General features: G+C 46.6%; 3 protein-coding genes across 10 annotated transcripts in view; 2 read left to right on the plus strand and 1 right to left on the minus strand.

Moving 5' to 3' along the window:
• Window positions 1-893: 893 nt before the first annotated feature.
• On the plus strand, window positions 894-1833 carry LOC113465079 (potassium/sodium hyperpolarization-activated cyclic nucleotide-gated channel 3-like). Its single transcript, XM_026818580.1, has 3 exons — window positions 894-1135; window positions 1203-1424; window positions 1501-1833. Exons 1-3 carry the CDS (start codon window positions 915-917, stop codon window positions 1811-1813), a joined length of 756 nt encoding a protein of 251 aa, XP_026674381.1. The 5' UTR covers window positions 894-914; the 3' UTR covers window positions 1814-1833.
• Window positions 1834-2321: 488 nt separating this feature from the next.
• On the plus strand, window positions 2322-3410 carry LOC108631042 (glutaminase 2-like). The gene is made up of 3 exons (XM_026818581.1): window positions 2322-2537; window positions 2660-2883; window positions 3028-3410. Exons 1-3 carry the CDS (start codon window positions 2348-2350, stop codon window positions 3319-3321), a joined length of 708 nt encoding a protein of 235 aa, XP_026674382.1. The 5' UTR covers window positions 2322-2347; the 3' UTR covers window positions 3322-3410.
• Ppn (proteoglycan-like sulfated glycoprotein papilin) overlaps window positions 3397-21452 on the minus strand; it is an 85076-nt gene continuing 67020 nt past the window's right edge. For 3 of the 8 annotated variants that reach the window (XM_026818575.1, XM_026818574.1, XM_026818572.1), the window contains exons 5-37: window positions 20849-20931; window positions 19958-20108; window positions 19741-19864; window positions 19591-19671; window positions 19281-19453; window positions 18883-19018; window positions 18168-18511; window positions 17868-18047; window positions 17619-17792; window positions 17343-17525; window positions 16874-17015; window positions 16444-16571; window positions 16020-16356; window positions 15701-15919; window positions 15052-15585; window positions 14243-14914; window positions 13756-14154; window positions 13275-13631; window positions 12998-13174; window positions 12756-12932; window positions 12066-12245; window positions 10576-10791; window positions 10301-10471; window positions 9808-10221; window positions 9481-9693; window positions 9170-9337; window positions 8619-8861; window positions 8210-8532; window positions 7935-8085; window positions 7205-7708; window positions 6686-6841; window positions 6488-6601; window positions 3397-6318 (exon numbers count right to left, since the gene is read on the minus strand). In XM_026818575.1, coding sequence (XP_026674376.1) covers window positions 6116-6318; window positions 6488-6601; window positions 6686-6841; window positions 7205-7708; window positions 7935-8085; window positions 8210-8532; window positions 8619-8861; window positions 9170-9337; window positions 9481-9693; window positions 9808-10221; window positions 10301-10471; window positions 10576-10791; window positions 12066-12245; window positions 12756-12932; window positions 12998-13174; window positions 13275-13631; window positions 13756-14154; window positions 14243-14914; window positions 15052-15585; window positions 15701-15919; window positions 16020-16356; window positions 16444-16571; window positions 16874-17015; window positions 17343-17525; window positions 17619-17792; window positions 17868-18047; window positions 18168-18511; window positions 18883-19018; window positions 19281-19453; window positions 19591-19671; window positions 19741-19864; window positions 19958-20108; window positions 20849-20931 — 7827 coding nt within the window. In that variant the 3' untranslated portion in view covers window positions 3397-6115. Of the gene's footprint in view, window positions 6319-6487; window positions 6602-6685; window positions 6842-7204; window positions 7709-7934; window positions 8086-8209; window positions 8533-8618; window positions 8862-9169; window positions 9338-9480; window positions 9694-9807; window positions 10222-10300; window positions 10472-10575; window positions 10792-11187; window positions 11359-12065; window positions 12246-12755; window positions 12933-12997; window positions 13175-13274; window positions 13632-13755; window positions 14155-14242; window positions 14915-15051; window positions 15586-15700; window positions 15920-16019; window positions 16357-16443; window positions 16572-16873; window positions 17016-17342; window positions 17526-17618; window positions 17793-17867; window positions 18048-18167; window positions 18512-18882; window positions 19019-19280; window positions 19454-19590; window positions 19672-19740; window positions 19865-19957; window positions 20109-20848; window positions 20932-21452 lie in introns of all 8 variants that reach the window. The other 5 variants (XR_003389907.1, XM_026818573.1, XM_026818579.1 and 2 more) reach the window with 5 other exon arrangements.

The following is a 21452-nucleotide window of genomic DNA, read 5'->3' on the forward strand; positions in this document are numbered from 1 at the left end:
CGTCAGATTTGTTTTTAAAAAATGCGTTTCTAAAGTGCATAAACTTTTGGGATTGACTGTATAGCCAATACATCCTTAAGCGATTAACTAGAGATATTTAAACGACAAACAGGAATATTCCGGGAAGACTGATAGTTGAGATTAAATTGAACCGATTAACTATTATTTTTTTAATGATGTTTCTACAGCTCTTCGATCCTCCAGTTCAGGTCTATGAAACTTCTGGACATTTACCTTTCCACGAGAGTCCTGTCTTACTTTAAATGGACGGTTCGGCATCAGTGGAACGTTTTAAATCGAAGAAGTGATTGGAGTTTGAAAGTGCCGAAGAATCACGCGGTCTGACTGGAGGGTCAAAACGATGACGGGATTTCTATTTTTCCTTCGACCGATTCGACTTTCGCCAATTCTGACGAAGGCTTCTTTTTTTTTGCAAGAAAAGTAAAAACGATGAAATCCACGACGTTCTATTTTCGCCAATTATACAAGAATGAGTCGATTCGAGCGATCGATACACGCACAAGCCGCAGTCATAAATTCGTTTCAGAGCGAACCACGCACGTGTCGTTGTCCGTCGGTGGGAAGGGATTAAAATGGAACAAAAGCGAATAGTGCGCACTCGTTTGTATACATGTACCTTAGTTCATAGATGTACGTCGTCGTCGCAACGACGCTACGGGATCGGGTATATTTTTTATCGTCGACAGTTTTTTAATGAACGAGAATTCACTACCTCATCTGTCCTTTTCCCCTTTCCTTGCACGAATCTCTTCGTTTAAGAGGGATCATTCGATCGTCGATTAAGCAGGACAAAGTAATTTCGTTTATCTCGTTCCGTCGCCCTCGATGAACGTCAGAGTCATTTCGAAGACGACGAAGTCTCTGATAGTTAATGAATCAAAGGTAATAGTAAAATGAAAGAGCACGTGTGCAAGCTGAAACACACCAGTTATCCGACTTCCACTTCGCGTGAGGACCTCACTCTCAAAGAGACATTGAAGCGATTGTTCGAGATAAACGCTAACACGCCAGGTGCGAAGCAATATTTTTATAGCCAGGCCGCCGTACGTGCCGAGAAGAGAAAGCAAGAGAGCCTGGGCCTGTGGTGGGTCGTCCACCCCTTCAGCAGTTGGAGGTTCCCACCATCGTTTCAAGATAATAGCGTGTAAACCGGCGTCGCTCGCATTTGAGATATTTTTCAGGATCCTATGGGACTTGATGATGACGGTGATATTCATGATCGCTTTCCTGTCGATTCCCTTCACGGCTTGCTTCATCAACATGAGCCACGACATGATCAGAGTGGACTCGTTCAATCTTCTGATCTATGCGTTCTGCTGGCTCGACATCCTGTGCAACTGCATGAGTGGCTATTACGACGTGAACGAAGTAGTCGTCGAACTGGCTCCCAGGAAGATATTCATGTACACAATTATTTGCGATCGATTCTGAAGTGATCGATGATAGAGAGAAGATGAATGATCTTTCTTTCTTAAACAGACATTACTTAAGAACTTTCCTCCTGTTGGACGTGATCTCCTCGATACCGTGGGACCACGTAACGTTGCCCTGGCGGAGGCTGCCTGGCGACGATGCCTATCACCTGGTCGGCGTAGTTAATCTTCTGAACTGCTTGAAACTGACACGTTACGGTTACGTGAACTCGCAGATATTACAAATATTTCAAGTAACGAAAGTTCGTAAAAAGTATCGTTTTCCCGTTGGGCATCATGGATCTCTTCGTTTCAGCATTTCGAGATCAAGTATTTCTATTACGAAATGTTCAGCACGTTCATGCTCGGGTTTTACATAATGTATTGGTCCTCCTGTTTGTGTTATTTGATACCAGTATCAGTTTTGTATTTTACCAACGTGCCGCCCGAGGTAAGTGATCGGAACAGCAGTAGTGATAATTAATAAACTCGATCTTTATGCAAAACGATCGTTCGTCACAAGCGGTCAGGGAAAAGTATCTTTCGATCGTCGAAGAATCGCGGCCACTTCCGACGTTCTATTTACGCGTCACGTGCGAAAATCCGCAGTTTAGTAACTGACGAAGCAGTCGTTGATCGATCGTTAAAATTCACAGAAGTGTCCTGAGTGTTGGATGGTAGGATTGGACTCTGATAGTATATCGTTCAGATTCCAATATGCGCTTTTCATCGTCGTGGAAAAATTATCAGCGAGCGGTTACGGTGGCTACGAGCCCCGAACAGACGGTCTCATCTCGCTCAGTTGTTTTCTAATGCTCGTCGGCAGAATCCTCGAATGTTACATCACAGGCAAGTCCCGCAATTAAACTTTTCGAGGGGCCGATCGAATGAAGTAATCGAGTTGCTTCTCAGTGATGTTGATTCAGATAAAGGCAGGGAGGAAAGCGTCCGAGTCGAAGTTCCAAGAGATCATAAATCAACTGAGCGCTTACACGAGGCAGAAGCAGTTACCGAAGAACATGAGAATTCGTCTCCTGTCCTATTATCATTATCGTTTCAGAGACAGCTACTTCCGCGAGAAATTAATTTTGACCAACTTGACAGGTGCTAGACGTTCACCAGATCATTATCGGACTGCGGATCTTCCGCTATTCTCGTGAATGCGTAAAATCTGCAGTTCAACGATTACGAACTAGAACCGAGTGAACACGAGAATCTCGATTTAGAGCAACTGCGTCAAGAAATAGCGCTTCAATCCAGCCACCGTTTAGTGGAGAACGTGGCGATATTCAAAGCCTTGCCTACACACGTCTTACGATCGATTGTCAAGAATTTACGGTTCGAGCTTTATTTACCCAACGATGTCATCATGAAAGCTGGCGCTCAAGGCGATTGCATGTTCTTCCTTTCTGCCGGAACCGTTGCTGTGCTCACGCCTACTGGGAAAGAGGTAACACTTTATTAAAATTCACTCTCAGGGATCAGGAACTCGAACGTTTAAGGGCGTAAAGGATTGCAGAGTTCTTCGTGCGACACTAACAATAAATCCCGTAAGACTGTCTCTCTTCTGTGATGTTCACTTTGAATTCGGCAGATCTGTCACTTGGACGACGGTGCCCATTTCGGGGAAGTGGCACTCCTAGTGCCCGACCAAAGGCGAGTCGCGAGCGTGATCGCGATCGAAGTGTGCGAAGTATATCGTTTGGATCGGAAAGATTTTCGCAAGTGCATCGCGGTGCACACGGAACTGTTCGCGAAACTCGAGAGGATCGCGGCCGAGAGGATCGAGAGGGCCATGGTGATCGAGGAGCAGCACAAGCGTTACCTCATGCGGCATTCCATTCACATCGAGCGCAGGAGACGCAACCACGAGGGACAGTTGATTTAACGATTTAATCGTCATCGTTCAAATATGTTAAGATTTGTACATAAAATAAATTGTTAATAAATAACAATCCTGGTGATCGTTTAATCGTATATTTTAAGGATCTTATATATTATTATTGTCCATACAATGTTTGTATAGTGTGGCATTCGTTTACGTCTACCTTCATATTATATATAATTATGTGATCTTCATATTAATTAATACAATTATTATTATTATTAATATTAATTGTTACCTAAGATATAACTTACGAGTATACACTCATTAACATCTTTAGTACTGTCGCGGTGAGCTATACGCACCTATTGAACAGTAACGCCGGAGACGCGAGCAAACTGATTTCTTCCTGCTTTTGGCAAATTTCATTTCGTCTCATTGTCAGTCAGTTTCCTCGCAGCTACGTTTGAATCCATCGCCGTTGGTCTCGTATCGGCGACCGCTCGTTCCGATTCGTCGACGATTTCGAAGACTCTGTCTGACGAGAGTATCCCGAATAAAAATATCTGTCTGCGCGAGGTACGTTCCACTTTGCCGTGTATCATCTTACAGAAACCGGAGAGTCATGTAAAAATGAAATGTTCACAAAGCTACAGTTCAAAATAATTGACTAACTACTATCAACTAATACCATAGTTCTGTCGATCATTTTTCTATGCTACTACGACGTCATGACGATCATAGCCGTTATGAGCATCCGTGCGAAATTGATCGTGATCGAAACTATCTTCGTGTGAAAATTATTTGAAACATCGACGAATCGGGACGAGTATTCAACTTTCAGTGGTAAGTGAGTTTGATTAAAACGAGTACATGTGATCCAGTACGCAATACACGAGTTATATACATGTTCGTAAGAGTGCAACGTATAAGTAAATGCGCGATCATTGTACAGGCTCAATGATCACACGGTAGAAATATAAATTATTTGCTATAGAATAGAGAGAATCTACCGAAACGTTTCGTCATTTCCTCGTTCCCGTTTAGCAAAGACGATACGCTCTTCCTACTCGATTTCTTCTTTCCGATATGCTATCAGTGGGATACATCTGTTTAAAACTATTTATACATTCTCTACAGAAATCAGCTAGATCACTACGATTCTGTCTAAGGTTTGGTCACGTCTAGGGATACGGAGAAGAGTACTCAATGTCCTTTCGCCTTCTGCTACCATTCCTCCGATTTAAACGAATAAAAAACAATTGTAACGAACCAATAAGATCTCGATATGTTTTCCCGAAGCAGTTCTATGATTGTCAATTCCTTTTGTCGACGCTCTACCATTTTTGAAGAATCACTTGTCGCGAAGGAACGTTGAATCGGAGGAATTCATCTAGACACGTTTACCGACTAAAAACGTTCGAAGGGCACGTTCCCTCTCGTATTTACACTAACGTTCCGTGTAAAAGTACTATTTAGCACTCCTTCCCCGATCTTCGAAGGGCTTCTAATAAGGCACTGTCTCATTTTACTGTGACTGAAAACAATCGTTACCAAAGAAGAACGTCTATGTTTTCTACGGTTCCGTGGATTCTTTCCATCGTCGATCAAAACTTATCCTTACCGTACGATATACGTATAATTATAAATGCTTTTGGTACCTTCCGTTCGGAATTAACGCTACGAGCTACTACGTCTGCGACGTTCGAAATTAAAAGGCGAACTTCATTACCAAATCCTCCGCTCTAATGATTTTTGCTAAATCCCATTTTTATCACTTGAACTATTTTGATTTTGTTTTTTTATAAAAATGCAAGACGGTCGTCGAAGCAGCCGATCTTCTAATCTCGAACGTCGACGATTCACGACAGATGATACGGTGTGCTTAGCACAGTAACAGTAAGTAGTTAACATTAAGATTAAAATGTTCAGGAACAAATATATAAATGCAACGCGTTAATATGGTGAAAGGAGGTGCGCATCGTGATCGATCCTTCGTTTTTTAAGAGAAACAATTTATGTTCGCGCGACCTACGAAACGAGGGAAACTAAGGATACTCTCGCTCGATCCTTGATCGAAGATCATCGTCTCACGACGTGGCACCTTCGAGTATCGTAGTTGTTCGAGGACTATCGTTCGCTACATGGCAATAATATCGACAAGCAAGTGATAACAGTGTCGTAGAGGATATAAATGGCATACTGCGTAATAAACTATTCATATTGTACAACGTAACGTGCGTATATGTTTCATACAAATAGGTACAAGTCTCCTCTTACTCGCCTCCACTGTCTCCCTTTTCGTGAAGTACAATCTTCAGCGACGTTCCTCGTTCCCCTGACGCGTTTTCGATCTCTAACGCGAACCTCTGTCGCTCACTTGTACCAGCAGACTTTCGATCGGTAGAATCCATCGCGAGAATTCGCTCTGACCACGCTTTCGATCGTCGCGATCGATGATCAATTTCAAATTCAGATTTATACGCTTGCAGTTGTATCTCTTGTGATCAGAGCGAATTCCAGTGAATCGGAGACGAAGCATGGCTTGGACCGACTAGGATCACAACGTCAGATTTTATATACATAAACACAGACGGAGTGAAAGAGAAAAGAAAAGATGAACTCGACGAGAAATAATTGGATGTCTCGCGCCTGCTTAATTATCTACACTATCTATTTCTAGACGTTCGAAGGCTTTGGCAGTGAGTTCGCGTTCACGCTTATACTCGGCACGCGCCCGAGACAGAGTACGCTCGTCGATCTCTCTTACCTTTCGTCGTACAGACTCGCTTTTCACGCACCTGATCCGCGATCGTCGTTCGCTTTCGTCCCGTCAGGCTCGTCGACGAGGCGAGTCTTAGAGGAGCAGCTTCGTGATGTACCTTCGCCTTCTCCTGGAACTGCTCAGGTGAGGTCCCCTCGAGGGCAACTGGCCGGCCTCGGTGCAAGATCTACAGCAGAACTTCGCGTAATATTTGTGCGTGCAGTATCTCGCCTTCACGATCAGGTCGCACTTCGCGAAGAACGAATTGTCCTGGCAGTTCGGGTGTATGAAGATTCCTGTGGGAACACACAATTTTTTCCTCTTCAAAACCTCTCATCGTTTTCCAAATATTTCACGACGCATTGACTTTTTAAATAACATAGTCAAATGGGAGAAATTAAGAATCCGCACGGTTGATCTGAACCGAGATTTGTCTACCGTCAAATTTTCATCTTGAACACTTACCAGCGACTTGTATGTCGACCAAAGCTGAAGCGGACGTATAATCGTTAGTGGCCTCGCAACGATACTGTCCGGAATCATCGCGGTTCGCGTCACTGATCTCAAGCCTGTTCACTTCTGCACGATTCCAAACAAAATAAAACAATTCATTAAGAAATCTTCTGCACTCATTGTTATTTCAAACGTAAGACGAATGCTGACCGGTAATATGAATTCGATTGTCCGGATGGATCAGCTCGTCGTTCTTGTACCACGACACTCTGGGGATCGGGTAGCCGTCCACGTGGCAGGCGATGCTGATGTCGCTACCCTCGGGGAACTGGTTCTGTCCTATTGATATGTTAGCCGTGACCGGCACTGCGGAATAATTAATGTCACGTCAGAAATATTTCTCGAATAACACTGAGAAGAAGGTAAAAGTAAACGAAGGATAAAAAATTGTACGAACTGACGTCTTATCGACGTCATTATGATTTAGAGATGCGATTAGTACGTTTACGAGCAAATGCAAAATGCCTTGGATTAGATTGCGTAACAACAATTAAAGCGTTCATCCATGCAAGCATCGAAAGTGCAGGTGTTAGAATACGAAAAAAAATAGATCCAATTGCATCATCGTTCATGTCTGAATGATTTATAGTTTTCCTTGATTTCGGAATCGCGGATCTGAATCTATTCGATGGTGCAATTGGAAGAATGGAAGAACCATCGGCCCCTCACCTCTGAACCTCGAACCATACTCCAAAGTAGTGGTCAACGGGCTGACCGTAGGGATGTGAGTCTGTCTAGTGCTGTAAGGTGCGTTCGTATGATAGTCAGGCGTCTGAGTTCTATTAGGTCTGTACGGGTATTGCGGTTTCTCCGGTTTTTTAGGAGGATCGACCAGGTACTGGATGTATTTTTCGTACTCGGGTTTGACGTTGTACACCGGGCCAACGGCTTGCAGGGTGATCGACCACGAAGCAGCCCTGCCGATGGCATTGAACGCTTGGCAGGTGTACACGCCTAACGTCGGCAGTGTCACCGATCGTATCAGCAGAGTGTATTCGGAGTCCTGTTCGTAAATCTCTGAGGTTAACGGCAACATGCGGTCACCTCGCCACCAGGTGACGAAAGGCCTCGGCCAACCCCACGCGTAGCAGTGAAGAGATATAGGAGAGTTCATGGCGACCGTCACGTAACTGTTCGGCTCGCCTATAATCGCCGCGGGCAGCTCTTTCGGTTCTACAGAGAGCGAGCATGCGGGGATAGGAGAGACACCACCACCAAGAATTATTATTACGTGTTTAACAGCGTGATCTATTAGTTTAAACGTCGCATCACGTAATTGCAGCTATCAAACGAAACGTTCGTCTACTAGATTCATTAGATCGACTACTGAGATGCATTTCTACCAGAAACATTGCGACACACCATTTTTATTTTAACACGTAGCGGATGCGGTACGTACCTGTGACCGTCAACTGGTACTCCACTCTTACCGGGGGTCCTAGGCCGTTGTCAGCTATGCAGACGTAAGTACCACCGTCGTATCTGTCCAAGTTGATGATCTGTAGGGAACCGTCTGTCAATATACGACGTCGGGCCTCCGCAGGTGCGATCTGAGAACATAAATCGAATCGAAGCGCATTAAGTGACGTCCGAGTCTCTGCATACGTACGAAGATTCGTACCTTAAAACTGATTTTATTTAAAAGAAATTATAATTCTGTAATCTCGATCTTACCAAAGTCGTTCCTCTCCTCCAAGTAATAACCGGTTTCGGATTTCCCAGAGCGATGCACCGCAGAGTCACGTAGCAACCCTCTTGAGCGCTGACCTTCGGCTCCTCCGGTTGCTTGATGGCAGCCGGTTCCGCTCCGATCGGTGGTGAAGTGACGAACGGTCTCAGGGAAGTAGTCGGGACCTCCTCGGTCGCCGGCTCCAGGCAGGAAGTCCCGCAGCCGTTGTCGCAACACTTCATCTCTCCGGCGCAATCCGCGTCCGTGAGACACTCGTGCTCGCATCTGGTGCTGTTCGACACGCTCGGGCAACGGCCTGGTTTCGTGACTGTATACAAAAATCGTTCCGAACGTTTCTCACCGTTTTAGGATTCCGATTCGTGGAGGTAGAAGTTGTACGGTCGACGGACTTACCAGATCTGCAGACGCCTTTGTATTCGGTGCCATCCTTGGTAGCGACCAGAGTGATCGCACACTTGGTATCGTCGGGGCAGACCTGGGTCCTACAAGGATCGACGCAACGGCATCGTTCGCAATCCTGAGTATCCACGAAAGCTTCCTTGCCGTAAGGACATCGAATCGTGTCGCATTCTTCCCGAGCTTCCGCGCAAGTGTCTTCCTTGTCCTTTCCAGAGTCTACGTCGATCTCGTTGGTAGCTATACGAATGGACAGAACAATCGCGATTAGGAGACGAAAGGTTCGAAGAGTATAAAAGTTAAAAAGAGACCATAAACAATAGATTTCGTTTGCGGGGATGTTTCAAAGCTCGAGGACAACGATAAAAATAAAAAGTCAATAAATAAAAAGTTATTACAGGGCGCATTGGAAAGGAAATCGTGGGACGAAAGAATTTCGAATTAGTGACAGAGAAGAATGCAATGTACAGCTGAATACGAGGATGACCTGGAAATTGGCGTAGACAAAAATAAATGAAATCGTTCGTGAGCACGTTTCCTCGACTTACTGCTGAGGCAAGTGTTAACGCAAGATTCGAAGGTCTTGAATCGATTACGATTGCCGCCGCATCCCGTGTAAATGAACGCGCGACAGGTTTGCAGTTCCTCGTCGAAGTAGAATCGCTTGGTAAAACCGGAGGTGCAAGACCCGCTGTCGACCGGTTCTTTGCAAATCGCTGAACAACCGTGTCAACTCGTTATTCGTTTATTCGATCGAATTTTCGAAAATTCGTTCGCGTCGTATAAAACTTCCACACACTCGTTTTATGAGCATTAAACACTTCTACTTTTTAACGATAAATCGGTTGACGGTACTTACAGACGCTCGTGTGACCAGTGTCGTTTCCAGGCGGTACCGGTTCCTCGTGATAAATGCAAATCGATTCGCACTCGGCCATCGAACTGAATCGGTTCGCATTTCCCTCGCAGCCGCCGTATGAGAATTCGCGGCAGGTCCGGCTCGCCGAATCGTAGTAATATTTTTGGAAAGATCCTCTGCAAACACCGGGATCCGCTGGCAGATTGCACGTGTCTGCAAAATGAATCACGTCGAGTTACGATACGGACATAAAATATTCTCGGTCGATCGTTCGTACATAGGATCTGTCACTGAACTATCGTTTCAAGTCGTAATAAATCGTTTTACCTTGTCCGTGGAACTTGCCGCAGAGCCTCTCGCACTGTTCCTCGGTCTGGAATCTGTTCGCGTTTCCTTGGCAGCCACCGTAGAGGAACGCCTGACACGATTGACTATGCGCATCGTAATAATAAGCGGTGACGTCGCCGTTGCACGTTCCAGGGTCCACGGGCGCGTAACAAATAGGACTCTTCGAGGCGGTCTCCGATCGCGGTGTCGTGAACGTGACGTTCTGAGCAGGCTGCGTCGGTACCGCGTGCTTCTGGCATCTCCTCTCGCAAGATTCTCTGTCCTGGAAGAGATTCTTGTTGCCCTGGCAACCGCTGTAGTCGAACTCGTGGCAGGAGTCTGTTCGAGAATCGTAATAGTATTGCCTGACGAAGCCGCTACAGGGGCCGATCACCTTCGGCAGCGTGCACAGATCTGAAGATTTCAAACAAATTTTACGACGAGGCAATTTTTTCGAACTCTCCTTCCAGGAGGTACAAATCATTTCTCTCACCTTGAACTTCGCCGCAACGATATTCGCATTCTTCACGACTGTTAAAGTTGTTGCCATTACTCTGGCAGCCACCGTATCTAAACTGCTTGCAGACACCCTCTCTGCTGTCGTAGAACCATTTGACTTGTTCATCGGAGCACGGGCCGTGCGCGTCCGGAAGGAAACAGAGCTCTGAAAATTTATCTTATCTCGACGTGTGTTCCACCAAATTTTTATCAACGCATACAAAATGTAAATTATTCATTCGAGTATCGCTCGAAGTGGAGAATCGTTACCGGGTCTGAATTCGATCTCGCTCGGCGGCGCGGGAGTGGTGACGGTGGTCTGACACCTGTTAAGGCAATCCTGTTCGGTGACGAAGTTGTTCTCGTTACCACCGCAGCCGCCGTAATAAAATTGTCTGCACTGCTGCTCGTACGAATCGTAGTACCATCGTTGGGTGTAGTTGTGGCACTCGCCCAACAGCGCAGGCAAGAGACAGGTGTCTTGCTCTGTGTGTTCAAACGAAATTGCTCTTAACACGCGACCTCGTTTTCGATCAGTACGAGGAAACGAAAAGCGTCATAAGATTCACATTTGAAATAAATAATTTTTTAAAATCCGTGTAACAAGTAGAAAGCTATGAAACTTTTCGTTTCTCTTTTCAACAAATAAAGCAACATAAAGAGTTCATAAAAATTGTACGCGGTACGATGACTCGACGTGAGGTGCGCATTCGATGCGATCTACGCCGAAGACAATTGCATAAAGGGGGGCGGTAATGATCTCTGTGAAATATCGTGCCAGAGAAAGCGTTAATCAATTTCAGCAACTATTCTTATAAGGAAGTATATCGCGTTTCAAGGATAGCGAGTGAGAGTGAGAGAGTTGTAAAAAAAAATTCTTACCAATTACAGCCGGGCAATCGGACTCGCATGCGTCCCTAGATTCGAAATTATTTTTATTCCCACCGCAACCGGTATAATAGAATGGCATGCATCGATTCTCCGACTGATCAAAGTACCACTGAGATCGCTTCTCGCCGCAGCTACCTTCGGCTCGCGGCAGCAAGCAACTATCTGTTAATTGCATCAATTCATTACGTCATGCAAAATTAGGTACTCGTCTGCTCTTCGTCGTTTGCGATCTCCTCGATGTTTAATCGATTTCCAAAATAAAAAAAGAGTAAATCGAGAGAATTATTAATCGCAGCAAGTATGAAACGATGAGAAAATCGCAAACGATCGACGATGCTTTTTGTTTCTGGATTCCTAGTAGTGTAAGCGTTGTTTCCTGCGACGGATGCCGTTCCCATTCTACGAGACTTCTTTCTAAGCTACGATTGGTGCTGATAAAATACGTGAAGAACAATTGTAGAATTAATCATGTGAGAACTATCGTAACATCGTGTGTATTAATGTTTCGTACGAGTGCTTCACCCGTTAGACGTGCTCTGTTAACTGGAGAACAGTGGTAAACCAACACCAACGACATCCAGAATCGTTTCTCTATCGCATGATCCCATAAATTCTCGTATCGCAATTCGATTTCTTAATAAATTGCAATCATAGAAATTTTAAAGGAACAATGGGATTTCAAGGAGTAACGTCTGATCGTTTCCCGAACAGCCATGAAATGAGAAACGACTCGTTTCTATCGGATTGCGAGCGACGCTGTTATTCGCGAAGCAGAGAAGCTGTTGTTTCACGATTTCCTGCTTTCTTTTCGATTCTCTTTTTTTCCACAGTCGTGTTTCTTCGTTTTCAGTTCTCGCTTGTTCGGGTACCTTTTACGGGGCAGCGCTGCTCGCAGGCAGCGAGCGTACGGAATTTATTCGCGTTGCCTTTACAACCGCCGTAAACAAATTGGCGACACGTCTGACGACGGGCGTCATAATACCAGCGCAACTGAGAGCCCGGACAAGGGCCGGGATCTTTCTCCAGGCGGCACACGTCCGTCAAGTTTACTGGAAATACGTATTTGCTGGAATTACTGTCGGTAGCACATGTAAGACCGTTCACGTTTCAACGGTGCACGATGCCAATTATTTGGCACGGCGTGTGATGCCCGAGTGCTTGCTGATATCGTGTGCGACGATGCTCGTTAGATCGCTACCCAACTCCCAGGATACGAGAACCGGTTAACGTAATAACTGTTACTTAATTAAATGAACTCTGACATTCTCCCAGTAATGAAAATTCATGTCAAACGGCTCGTGTTCTTCCTCGTTCAAACTCTATTACTTTACAAATCCTCCGTTAACTCGATCACCGTGTGTTCGTGTATCGACTACTTTCGATAAAAATCGACTGGGGAAGGCGCACTCAAAAATAAAAACAAAAAACAATCATAGAGAACGTGGAACACCGTCAAATGCATCTCTGAATAAAAATATCTAGAATGGGTACAGGCGAAGGAACGAGCTCCATACGTGCGGATGTCGAATGATTTAGGAGATCGAAAACGACGAACTTACCTCGCCTTCCTGGCTGCAAACATCGCTGATGGCAGGCGATCTCGGTAGGGAAGTTGTTGTCGGTCCCTTTGCATCCGCCGTACCGGAATTGCTCGCAGGCCTGCGACTCCGCGTTGAAGAACCATCTGGTGAAGTTGCCTTCACAAGGTCCTGGCTCTTTCGGTTGCTCGCAAGGATCTTGATACACGAACCGGATCGATTAAACTCTTAATCACTGTTTATTTCAATTGAAATCGACTTACCCAGATCATCGGGAGTAACGCAAAGCTCTTCGCACTCTTCCCTGGTCTTGAATTTGTTCGCGTTCCCAAGGCAGCCTCCGTACACGAACTGCCCGCACTGTTTCCTACCGGTGTCGTAATACCAAGTAGGGAAGTACCCCTCGCAGGGCCCAGATATCTTCGGCAGGAAGCAAGCATCTGTACAAAAAACGGAACGTATCGAAATTCATATCTCCGTCGAACGAAAAGAAAGATCAGAACGTCTTCAAATATTTCAATGGGTCATCTCGAGTCTTACCTTTTCCTTTGGGCTGCACGCAGACCTCTTTGCACTCTTCTTGGGTCTTGAATCGATTGTCGTTGCCCTCGCAGCCTCCGTACCAGAATCGCGAGCAGCCACCGTATTCCGTGTCGAAGTACCACTTGACCGTGAAGTCCCGGCAAGGTCCTCTGTCCCTTTCCAGCGCGCACGCAGCTCCTGGCGTCGAGGGCACCGAGAGACAACCCTCGAAGTTCTCGCCCTGAGCCTCCTCGACTCCATCGGGGCAGCAACCGTACTTAGACGCGTCGCAAGTGCACCCGGCAAAGTTCGGACCCTTCGCCGGTGTCCGTCCGTCGGAACAGCACTTGAACTCTGTGTTCTCACAACCGCAGCCTGTAAATTAAAAAAAGACAACGCGTATTGTTGCAAATGTTACAAATGTTACTGACTGTTTTGAGCCTCATTCGCTGTTCCACCGATTACGCGTTCACTGCCACTCACCAGATTCGACGCTTACCTTGACCATGTGGTCCTTTGGCAATGGTGACACCGTCGGAGCAGCATCCAAATTGATAAGTATAGCACGGACAGCCTTCATAATTCGGGCCAGTGGCTGGCGTGAACCGGTTCGGGCAGCAACCATGAGGAGTGTACTTGCAACCGCAACCCTCGTTGTTAGATCCACGAGCGGCCGTGCTGTTGTCTGGGCAACAGCCGAACCTTGAGTACTGACATCCGCAGCCGTAGAAGTTCGGACCCCGAGCAGGTAATATGTTGTCTGGACAGCATTTGAACGGCGTCGAGAGACAGCAACCCTCTCCGTTGGAACCGTGCGCTGGGGTGACACCATCGTCGCAGCAGCCGTAAGTCGTGTTTTCGCAGGGCATGTGGCAACCGTAGTTATTGGGTCCCAGAGCTGTGGATCAGAAATTTCTGATATCGTGAACGACGTCTCATCGATACGATACGACGAGAGTCATAATTTATATTGAATTTTAACGAACCTGGCGAAGGACTATCGGGACAGCATCCGAAGTAAGACAAAGTGCAATTTTCTTTGTTGATGACTCCACAGCCGTCGAAGTTCGTACCAGTAGCGGTGGAAACGCCGTCCGGACAGCATCCGTAGGTAGTGTTCGCGCAATCTTCCTGTGCGACAGTCGTTTCTTCAGTGACAGGGCTAACGGTTTCTTCCTCGCATCCTTCCCCTTCCGGTCCAGAGGCAGGCTCGATCCCATCGGGACAGCAGCCGAATTCGGTAACGTTGCAGCATCCCATGTTATCTTTCCCACTCGCAGGAGTTTCGTTGTCAGGACAGCATCCGAACTCTGTTTCGTTGCAAGGTTTCTTGCATCCTTCGTAGTCGTTGCCTTCCGCAGCGGTGATCCCGTCAGGGCAGCAGCCGAACAAAGTTTCCTCACAATGCGAATCGGGACATCCTTGATTTTTCGGTCCCGTGGCCGGTGATACTCCGTCTGGACAGCAGCCGTACTTGGTGTCGTTGCAGGTTTGGGGAGTCGGACATCCTTGACCAAACGGTCCTTCCGCTGGTGTGACTCCATCGTAGCAGCAGCCAAACGGAGCGGTCTTGCAAGTCTTCTTCTTCTTAGGCACTTTACACACGCGGTGCTTACGTGTCGTCTCCTCCGGACCGATCGTCGTCCAGATTTCAGATACTGAAGCAAACGATTTACGATAGAAAATATTAATATCTATAATATTCTATGAAAATTCAGTGTTTTTAAATCTTTTTATATTACCATCACTTCTATAATAATGAGCATAAAACGGATCGTTAATTTAAAGAACTTACTATGAGTTCTCTCAGTGTAATCTGTCTCTTCTTCGCTCGACGTTGTTAAACCAGAGACGGTCGACTCGGTCATTCCCGAAACGGTAGTCTCGCCAGATTCCGTGGTCTCTCCGGATTCCATGGTAGCACCAGACTCGGTAGTTTCACCCGATTCGGTCGTCATGCCGGACTCGGTCGTCATGCCGGATTCGGTGGTCTCTGTGAGACCGGATTCGGTGGTCTCTGTGAGACCGGATTCTGTAGTTTCGGTAGTTGCTCCAGACTCTGTCGATTCGGTAACTTCCGTTGGCCCCGACTCCGTCGTAGCACCGGACTCCGTTGTCGCTCCGGACTCTGTCGTCGCTCCGGATTCTGTCGTCGCTCCGGATTCTGTCGTCGCACCGGATTCTGTCGTCGCACCGGATTCTGTCATCGCACCGGATTCCGTAGTCTCTGTCGCACCCGATTCTGTCGTCTCCGTGGGTCCTGACTCAGTGGTTCCTTCGGTAGCGCCAGACTCCGTAGTTTCTGGAGAGATCGTGGATTCTGTCGCTTCTGTATCGAAATAAGTATACTTATTATACAGTTGTTAAAGGATTTTTTAACAATATCACGGCTTGTTTTAATTAAGAAGGAAAAATTGAATGCTTCATATAAGTGTTTGACTCACCAGATTCTTGCGTGGAAGTCACTTTTGTTTGTTCAGTGACCGTACTCTCGGTTTCTGAAGTTGGGCCAGATTCCGTGGTCTCCGTCGAGCCTGTCGCTTCAGTTTCTGTGGACTCCGTTACTTCGGTCGCTCCAGACTCTGTCGTCGCGATCTCGGACGTTTCGCCAGTCGTCGTCTCCTCGGTTGCGCCAGACTCCGTCGTCTCCGTCGCCTCCGTTTCTAAATAGTAAGTCGAACCAGAATACGATTATAAAGTATTTAAAATATCTCGACTTTAAAAGATCTTGATCACAAGTTTTCGTCGACATGAATGACTGACCACCCGATGGCAGAGTCTCTTCCGTGATATCTTCAGTGAACCCTTCGACGGTCTCCTCTGTGACGTCGGTCTCCGTGATTCCTGTCAACGTTGTATCCTCCGTAGTCTCGCTGGTTCCACTGCCTTCGATCGTCGTGTCGAACTCGGTGAGGAAATCGGTGAAGTCTGTTCCGCTTCCCTCGCCGCTTCCAGTCTCACCGGGCGATATGTCGCCCCTCGTGTATCCGGCGTCGCCGAGCATCACGTCTTCCATGTCGCTCACGCTCGACTCGTTCGTATCCGGAGAACTCATAGGAGTCGCTTCCGTAATGTCGGCATCGGTTTCATCGGATTTGTCCTGTCCGGTAAATCGTATCAGTTATTCGTCTGAGGAATTATTCCCATATTGCAAGTTGAATAAAAAGTGTGACACGACTTTACTCACAGTAGAGTCTAGGCTCGAAGAGACGCTAACGAAACCTTCGTCTTCGTCCTCGTATACCTCGCACTCCTCGTCCTCGTCCTCTTCGGCGAGGTCTTTGATCTTCTCTGGCTGCATCGGTATCACCTCGTCTAAAGAAACGAGACTCGCATTAAGTGCAATAAATCAGTTTTTTGCAAATCTCGTAGTATACAAAGTCTCCGAAGTATTTTTTCTCTCTACTCCCGAGTAAAGTTTTCTCACATCAGCGAAGTAATCACTTTTGATGAACCGTCGATTCTCTCATGAATGACCCGAACAAATATTTAATCATTTGTAAGAAATCTATTTTCATCGACTAGTAATAAATTATTTTCTACAGGCTCTTGCCAAATATAGTTAGACGACGCATTTATTTCCACGGGGAAAGGGTTCATTAAAAAGCGATCAGTACCTTCCTCGCACGGCTGGTTGTTACAGTTTTCCGTGGAAAATATGATCATGTTTGAGCCGCAGTTGCTCGACGGGGCCGTCGCGTTGTCCTTCATGCAAATTACCTTGCGCTGCATCATGCCGCCGCCGCACGGTTTCGAGCACTGGAACACCGAAGGTAACGTGATTAATGCAAGAAATTTGAAGCGCGCGCCTCTCTCGTCTGACTCGAAGCCGGAGATGATATTAAGTTTCTTCTCAACGAGTTTTCTACGGTAATCAATACCCGGTCTTAGATTTTCATTGTCCGACGACGAGGAGATCACGCGGAGCGTTATGTAACAATTTAACGCTGGTAATTCTCAGCAGAGTCACTGTGAAATCGTACGATTCGTCAATCGACTTTACGTGCGTCTGATCGAACTTGCGATAGAGATAGATACGATTCTTGTACCGATTAGTAAGATTTGGAACGGGAGAAAAAACGTTACCTTGCTCCATGGACCGGCGAACCATTCACCTTTGCACTCTTCCTCGGCGGTGCAGTCCTTCGTGTCGTTGAATTTCTTGCTCGCGTCGCATTTCTCATCAGATACTTTCTTTACCACTTCGTCGTCGAACGTGCCGCAAAACACTTTACGCGTTTGCACGCCCGATCCACACTTCGCCGAACACTGCCAAAGAAACGAAGTGTTACGAGCGTGACTCGAACGAACAGGAACGTATGATACAAGATCGTGACGCTATTTGAACGCCATGTAACTCACATCGCTCCACTGAGAGGCGAACCACACGGACTCGCACTCTTTCGTACTCTCGCAACTCCTCGTTAAATTCGGTTTCTTCGCCTCGTCGCACATTTCATCCGAATAAACGGTTCCATCCTGAGTAGCGCACTGAGTGCTTCTAGTCTCTTGCGACAATCCACATTTGTCATCGCACTGATCAGTGACATCGAGTCCCGATTACAAAAATATATGGTAAAGACATTTTTTTAATAAAATTGTGTGACTTACACCGCTCCAATCTGACGTGAGCCAGTCGAGGCCGGCGCAAGGCCTCAGATTGCAGGGTTTCTCACGCTCGGGGACCTCTTCTTCGCAAGCTTGGTCTTCCAACACTTCGATCTTACCGTCTACTTTCTTGTAACACGTCACTTTCCTTACTTGCTTGCCCGGACCACATAGATGGTCACACTGTTAAACGCAGAATTATGAACAGCTTAACATCTCGAAACTCTAATTTCATTCGCTAGATCGTCGTTTTTGTCAGAAGTGAGAAACCAAAGATCAATCAATAGAGCGAACAATACGTACCGGTTTCCACGGGCCTACGTGGAACTGTGGACAGTCGACGTCCTTGTTACACTCCCGGCTGGTCGGCCCTTTCGGTCCCAGCTTCTCCAAACACTGGTCGTCGACCACCACCGTGGGGATCCCACCAGAGATGACCTGGGCGCACTTGATCACCCTGTTCTGCACGCCTCCTTCGCCGCAATGCTTGCTACAGGGTCCCCATTCGCCCTCCACCCACGCGGGTGGACAGGGTTCCATGTTACAGGACTCCGTGTCGGCTGGTTCCATTTGCGGGTCGCACAGGCTCTCGTCCACTGGCTGACTGTCTCTCCTTCGAACGCAGGCCACTCGCCTCGACTGATAACCTTTAGCAATGAAACAGAAATTAATTAACAGGTTTCTTAGAATTCATTCCTAACGTCGTCAATTAATGAATCGCCACCAATTATCTAGAAATCAAGAGCTCGCTTCCAGATTTGGAGACGCGTATTTGACGTATTAAACGATCGACTTTCATCTTCGGCCAATAATTGAACGTACGCCGCGGTGGGTGTACACACGGTAAATGGAAAGCACATTAATTAATGAACGAACGCGCGCACGCGAAACCGGCGGCGGCGTACTTCCGGGCTCCGGTAAATTGCGCTATCAAATTTAGAACCGACAATATCGTTCATCCGGAAGGGTTATCCGCTCTGTAAACGTTACCGTGGGTGGTGTTCAGTTTTCGTTTTACCTCCGCCACAAGTCGCGCTACAGACTGAAAACTCGTCGGTGATCCACGCGTAGCTATCCGGATCGGTCTGCTGCGAGATCCTCTTAGGCACGCTGTACTCGTATCGCACCCCGACGTTATGATCTTGATACAATAACTATTGTAAAATAATTCCACAGATTATAATCACGTTTCCTATAATTATCGTTTAATGAGCCTCTTTAGAAGCAGGTTTAAGAGTAAAATCACGTTCGATTCCAATGACTTCTTTGCCGAAGTGCACGTAATAAATGATGAAATTATTTAAGAGACGCAACAGAGACACCATTTCGTTCTCTCATTTTGCTTATTTTACCAGAGAGCTCGATGGGATCGTAGGGGTTGTAATTTGCTATTTAAGAGCGACGGGGGCCACTTACCACCACGTAAATTGGCTCGCTCGTCGGTCCCAAGGCGGTAATGATATCGGGTGCCGAGAAACCCTGCGGATCTCGCGAATAATGGAATATGGTACCAGCGAATTTCAGGCTCCGCGGAAAATCTATCCTCCAGTTTCCATTTAGGTAATAGTGGCCCGAAGTGTTTCTAATGGCTGTCGATATAAAACCCGTTAAACCATCGACAGCGAAACACTTGCTCATCTTAATAATAATCCAACAGCAGATTACGTTTGTACAAGTGAAAGTGTATTCCGATCATTTATTCGTTTTACGAATTGAATTTACTTACCCAGATAATTGTTCGATGGGTCGATCTCCTTCACAGCGATATTCGTCGCTCCTTGAGGTATTAATAAAATGTCGACGTATCCTGTATAAAATCGTACGTTAAATTATTACCTGCGGTAATCTCATTACGACGGCATCTCTAATTAAATACCAGCTTGGAGATCGTCAGTGTCGAAGAAACCGGAAACGGTGTTGCAGTTGGATCCGTCGCCGCCACACTCTCTGCAAGAATCCTCCTTCACGTCGCTTCCTAGCATCATGTCGCAGCCGACGTGCTACGATCGAGAACAATTTTTTTTTTTTTCCCGGTTCAAATCAGTTCGACGATTAATCAGCACGCGAGTATCCAGTGAATCGTGGAGACTCACCATGCACTTGCCACCGACGCAAACGTCGTTTTTCTCGGCCTCGCATACCGTCCCGTCTGTCACCGTCTGCCTGTGTCTGTAGAAGAAGTGCTCGCCTCGCGGTCTGCAATTCAATTCGCACTTGTTCGGCCCGCCGGTGTACGGTATCCAACTGCGAACCATTTTACGCGATTAGTCTCGCCGGTGTCGAGCTCACCGAGATCGTCATCGATCTCCTCGACGCTACGAATTCGCAGAGAGCGAAACATTTCGATTTTAAACGAGTACCGTGACACGTCGTAAAAGAAGGTCGATCCCTCAACCGAAGTGACTACCGATATCTCTAAACAGTAACGTTCTATTCGGGGAACCATCACTCGGAACAAGAGATAAACTGGCAGTAACTCTTTTAATTCGGTTCCAAAAGTTCACCTTCAGTTTTTTATGTGATACTGTATACGCGTACCTTTATAGCTTACAATGTAGAGCGTTCTAAAATTAATACCGAACGAGTTTATGACAAAAGCGCGAGTTCGCGCGATGCTAACTATGAAACGAGAATATGCAGCTCCCCGTGGACAAAGCCTGCATTCTAAATTGAACTCAACGACCGAACTTCGAATTTATAGCCGATACGAATTAAGATAGATTTTCGCGAAAAGAAAAATATTTTCTCTTCGACGTTCCAATGAATTACGGCGACGAATAGAGGTAACGGGCTTTTACCGAACTCTTCTTTGCGCCGTCCACGCGTGACGGGGCCATAAACGTGGAATCTCGAACGAGGATTTCGGGCCAAAAGGCCGTCCCGCGAAAAGGCCGTGACCCTAACCGTCGCCGTGTATGACGTCGATGAACCGCGTAACCGTACCCGATAGAACGCGTCGCTGGTAACCATTTTTCGATACTCACTCATAGTAGATCCCCTCGAACGGCACGCTGTTGAATTCGGCGCACTGCTCTGCTCGAAAGTCCTTCGGCTCTCCTGGACATTCCTGCCCGACAGAATCGACGCACGCGGTCGTTATTAACGTTGCGAAATTCGTTTCCCAGAACTCCCAAGCATTCGTATATGCAAATTTCGTGAAGCCATCAATCGTGCACAGAGCTTTGAGCTTTGCAGTAGGAAACGTTTCACGACAATGAATTGCAATTAGTACGACGAGAGATCGATTTGAACGAATCTTGCCAAACACGTAGAAATGAATTTTCACGTGAAAAGGGATCACTGAGATGGAACTCGAAAACCTGGTGGATGTAAGTGGTCGCGGTCACGAGTGGCTTTTCTGCCCTACATTTTTCCACCGCCTGCGTAACTGCAGTTTACCCTAGCTACGCGTTTCCCCGAGAGAGTAGGAAATAAATATCGTAGCCCCTGGAGGAAATACGCGTGCACGATGGGCACCGACGGAGATTGGAAAATGTGTCCGGTCACGGCACGTAATGGAACGAGGGCTCGAAGACGAACGTGTGGAACCACTGATCGTGTCTCTGAGCGAAATTGGATTTAGATTAG

The sequence above is a fragment of the Ceratina calcarata genome, unplaced genomic scaffold (genome assembly GCF_001652005.2).
Source record: "Ceratina calcarata isolate Rehan_Ccalc_2016 unplaced genomic scaffold, ASM165200v1 scaffold8, whole genome shotgun sequence".
Taxonomy (NCBI): Eukaryota; Metazoa; Arthropoda; class Insecta; order Hymenoptera; family Apidae; genus Ceratina; species Ceratina calcarata.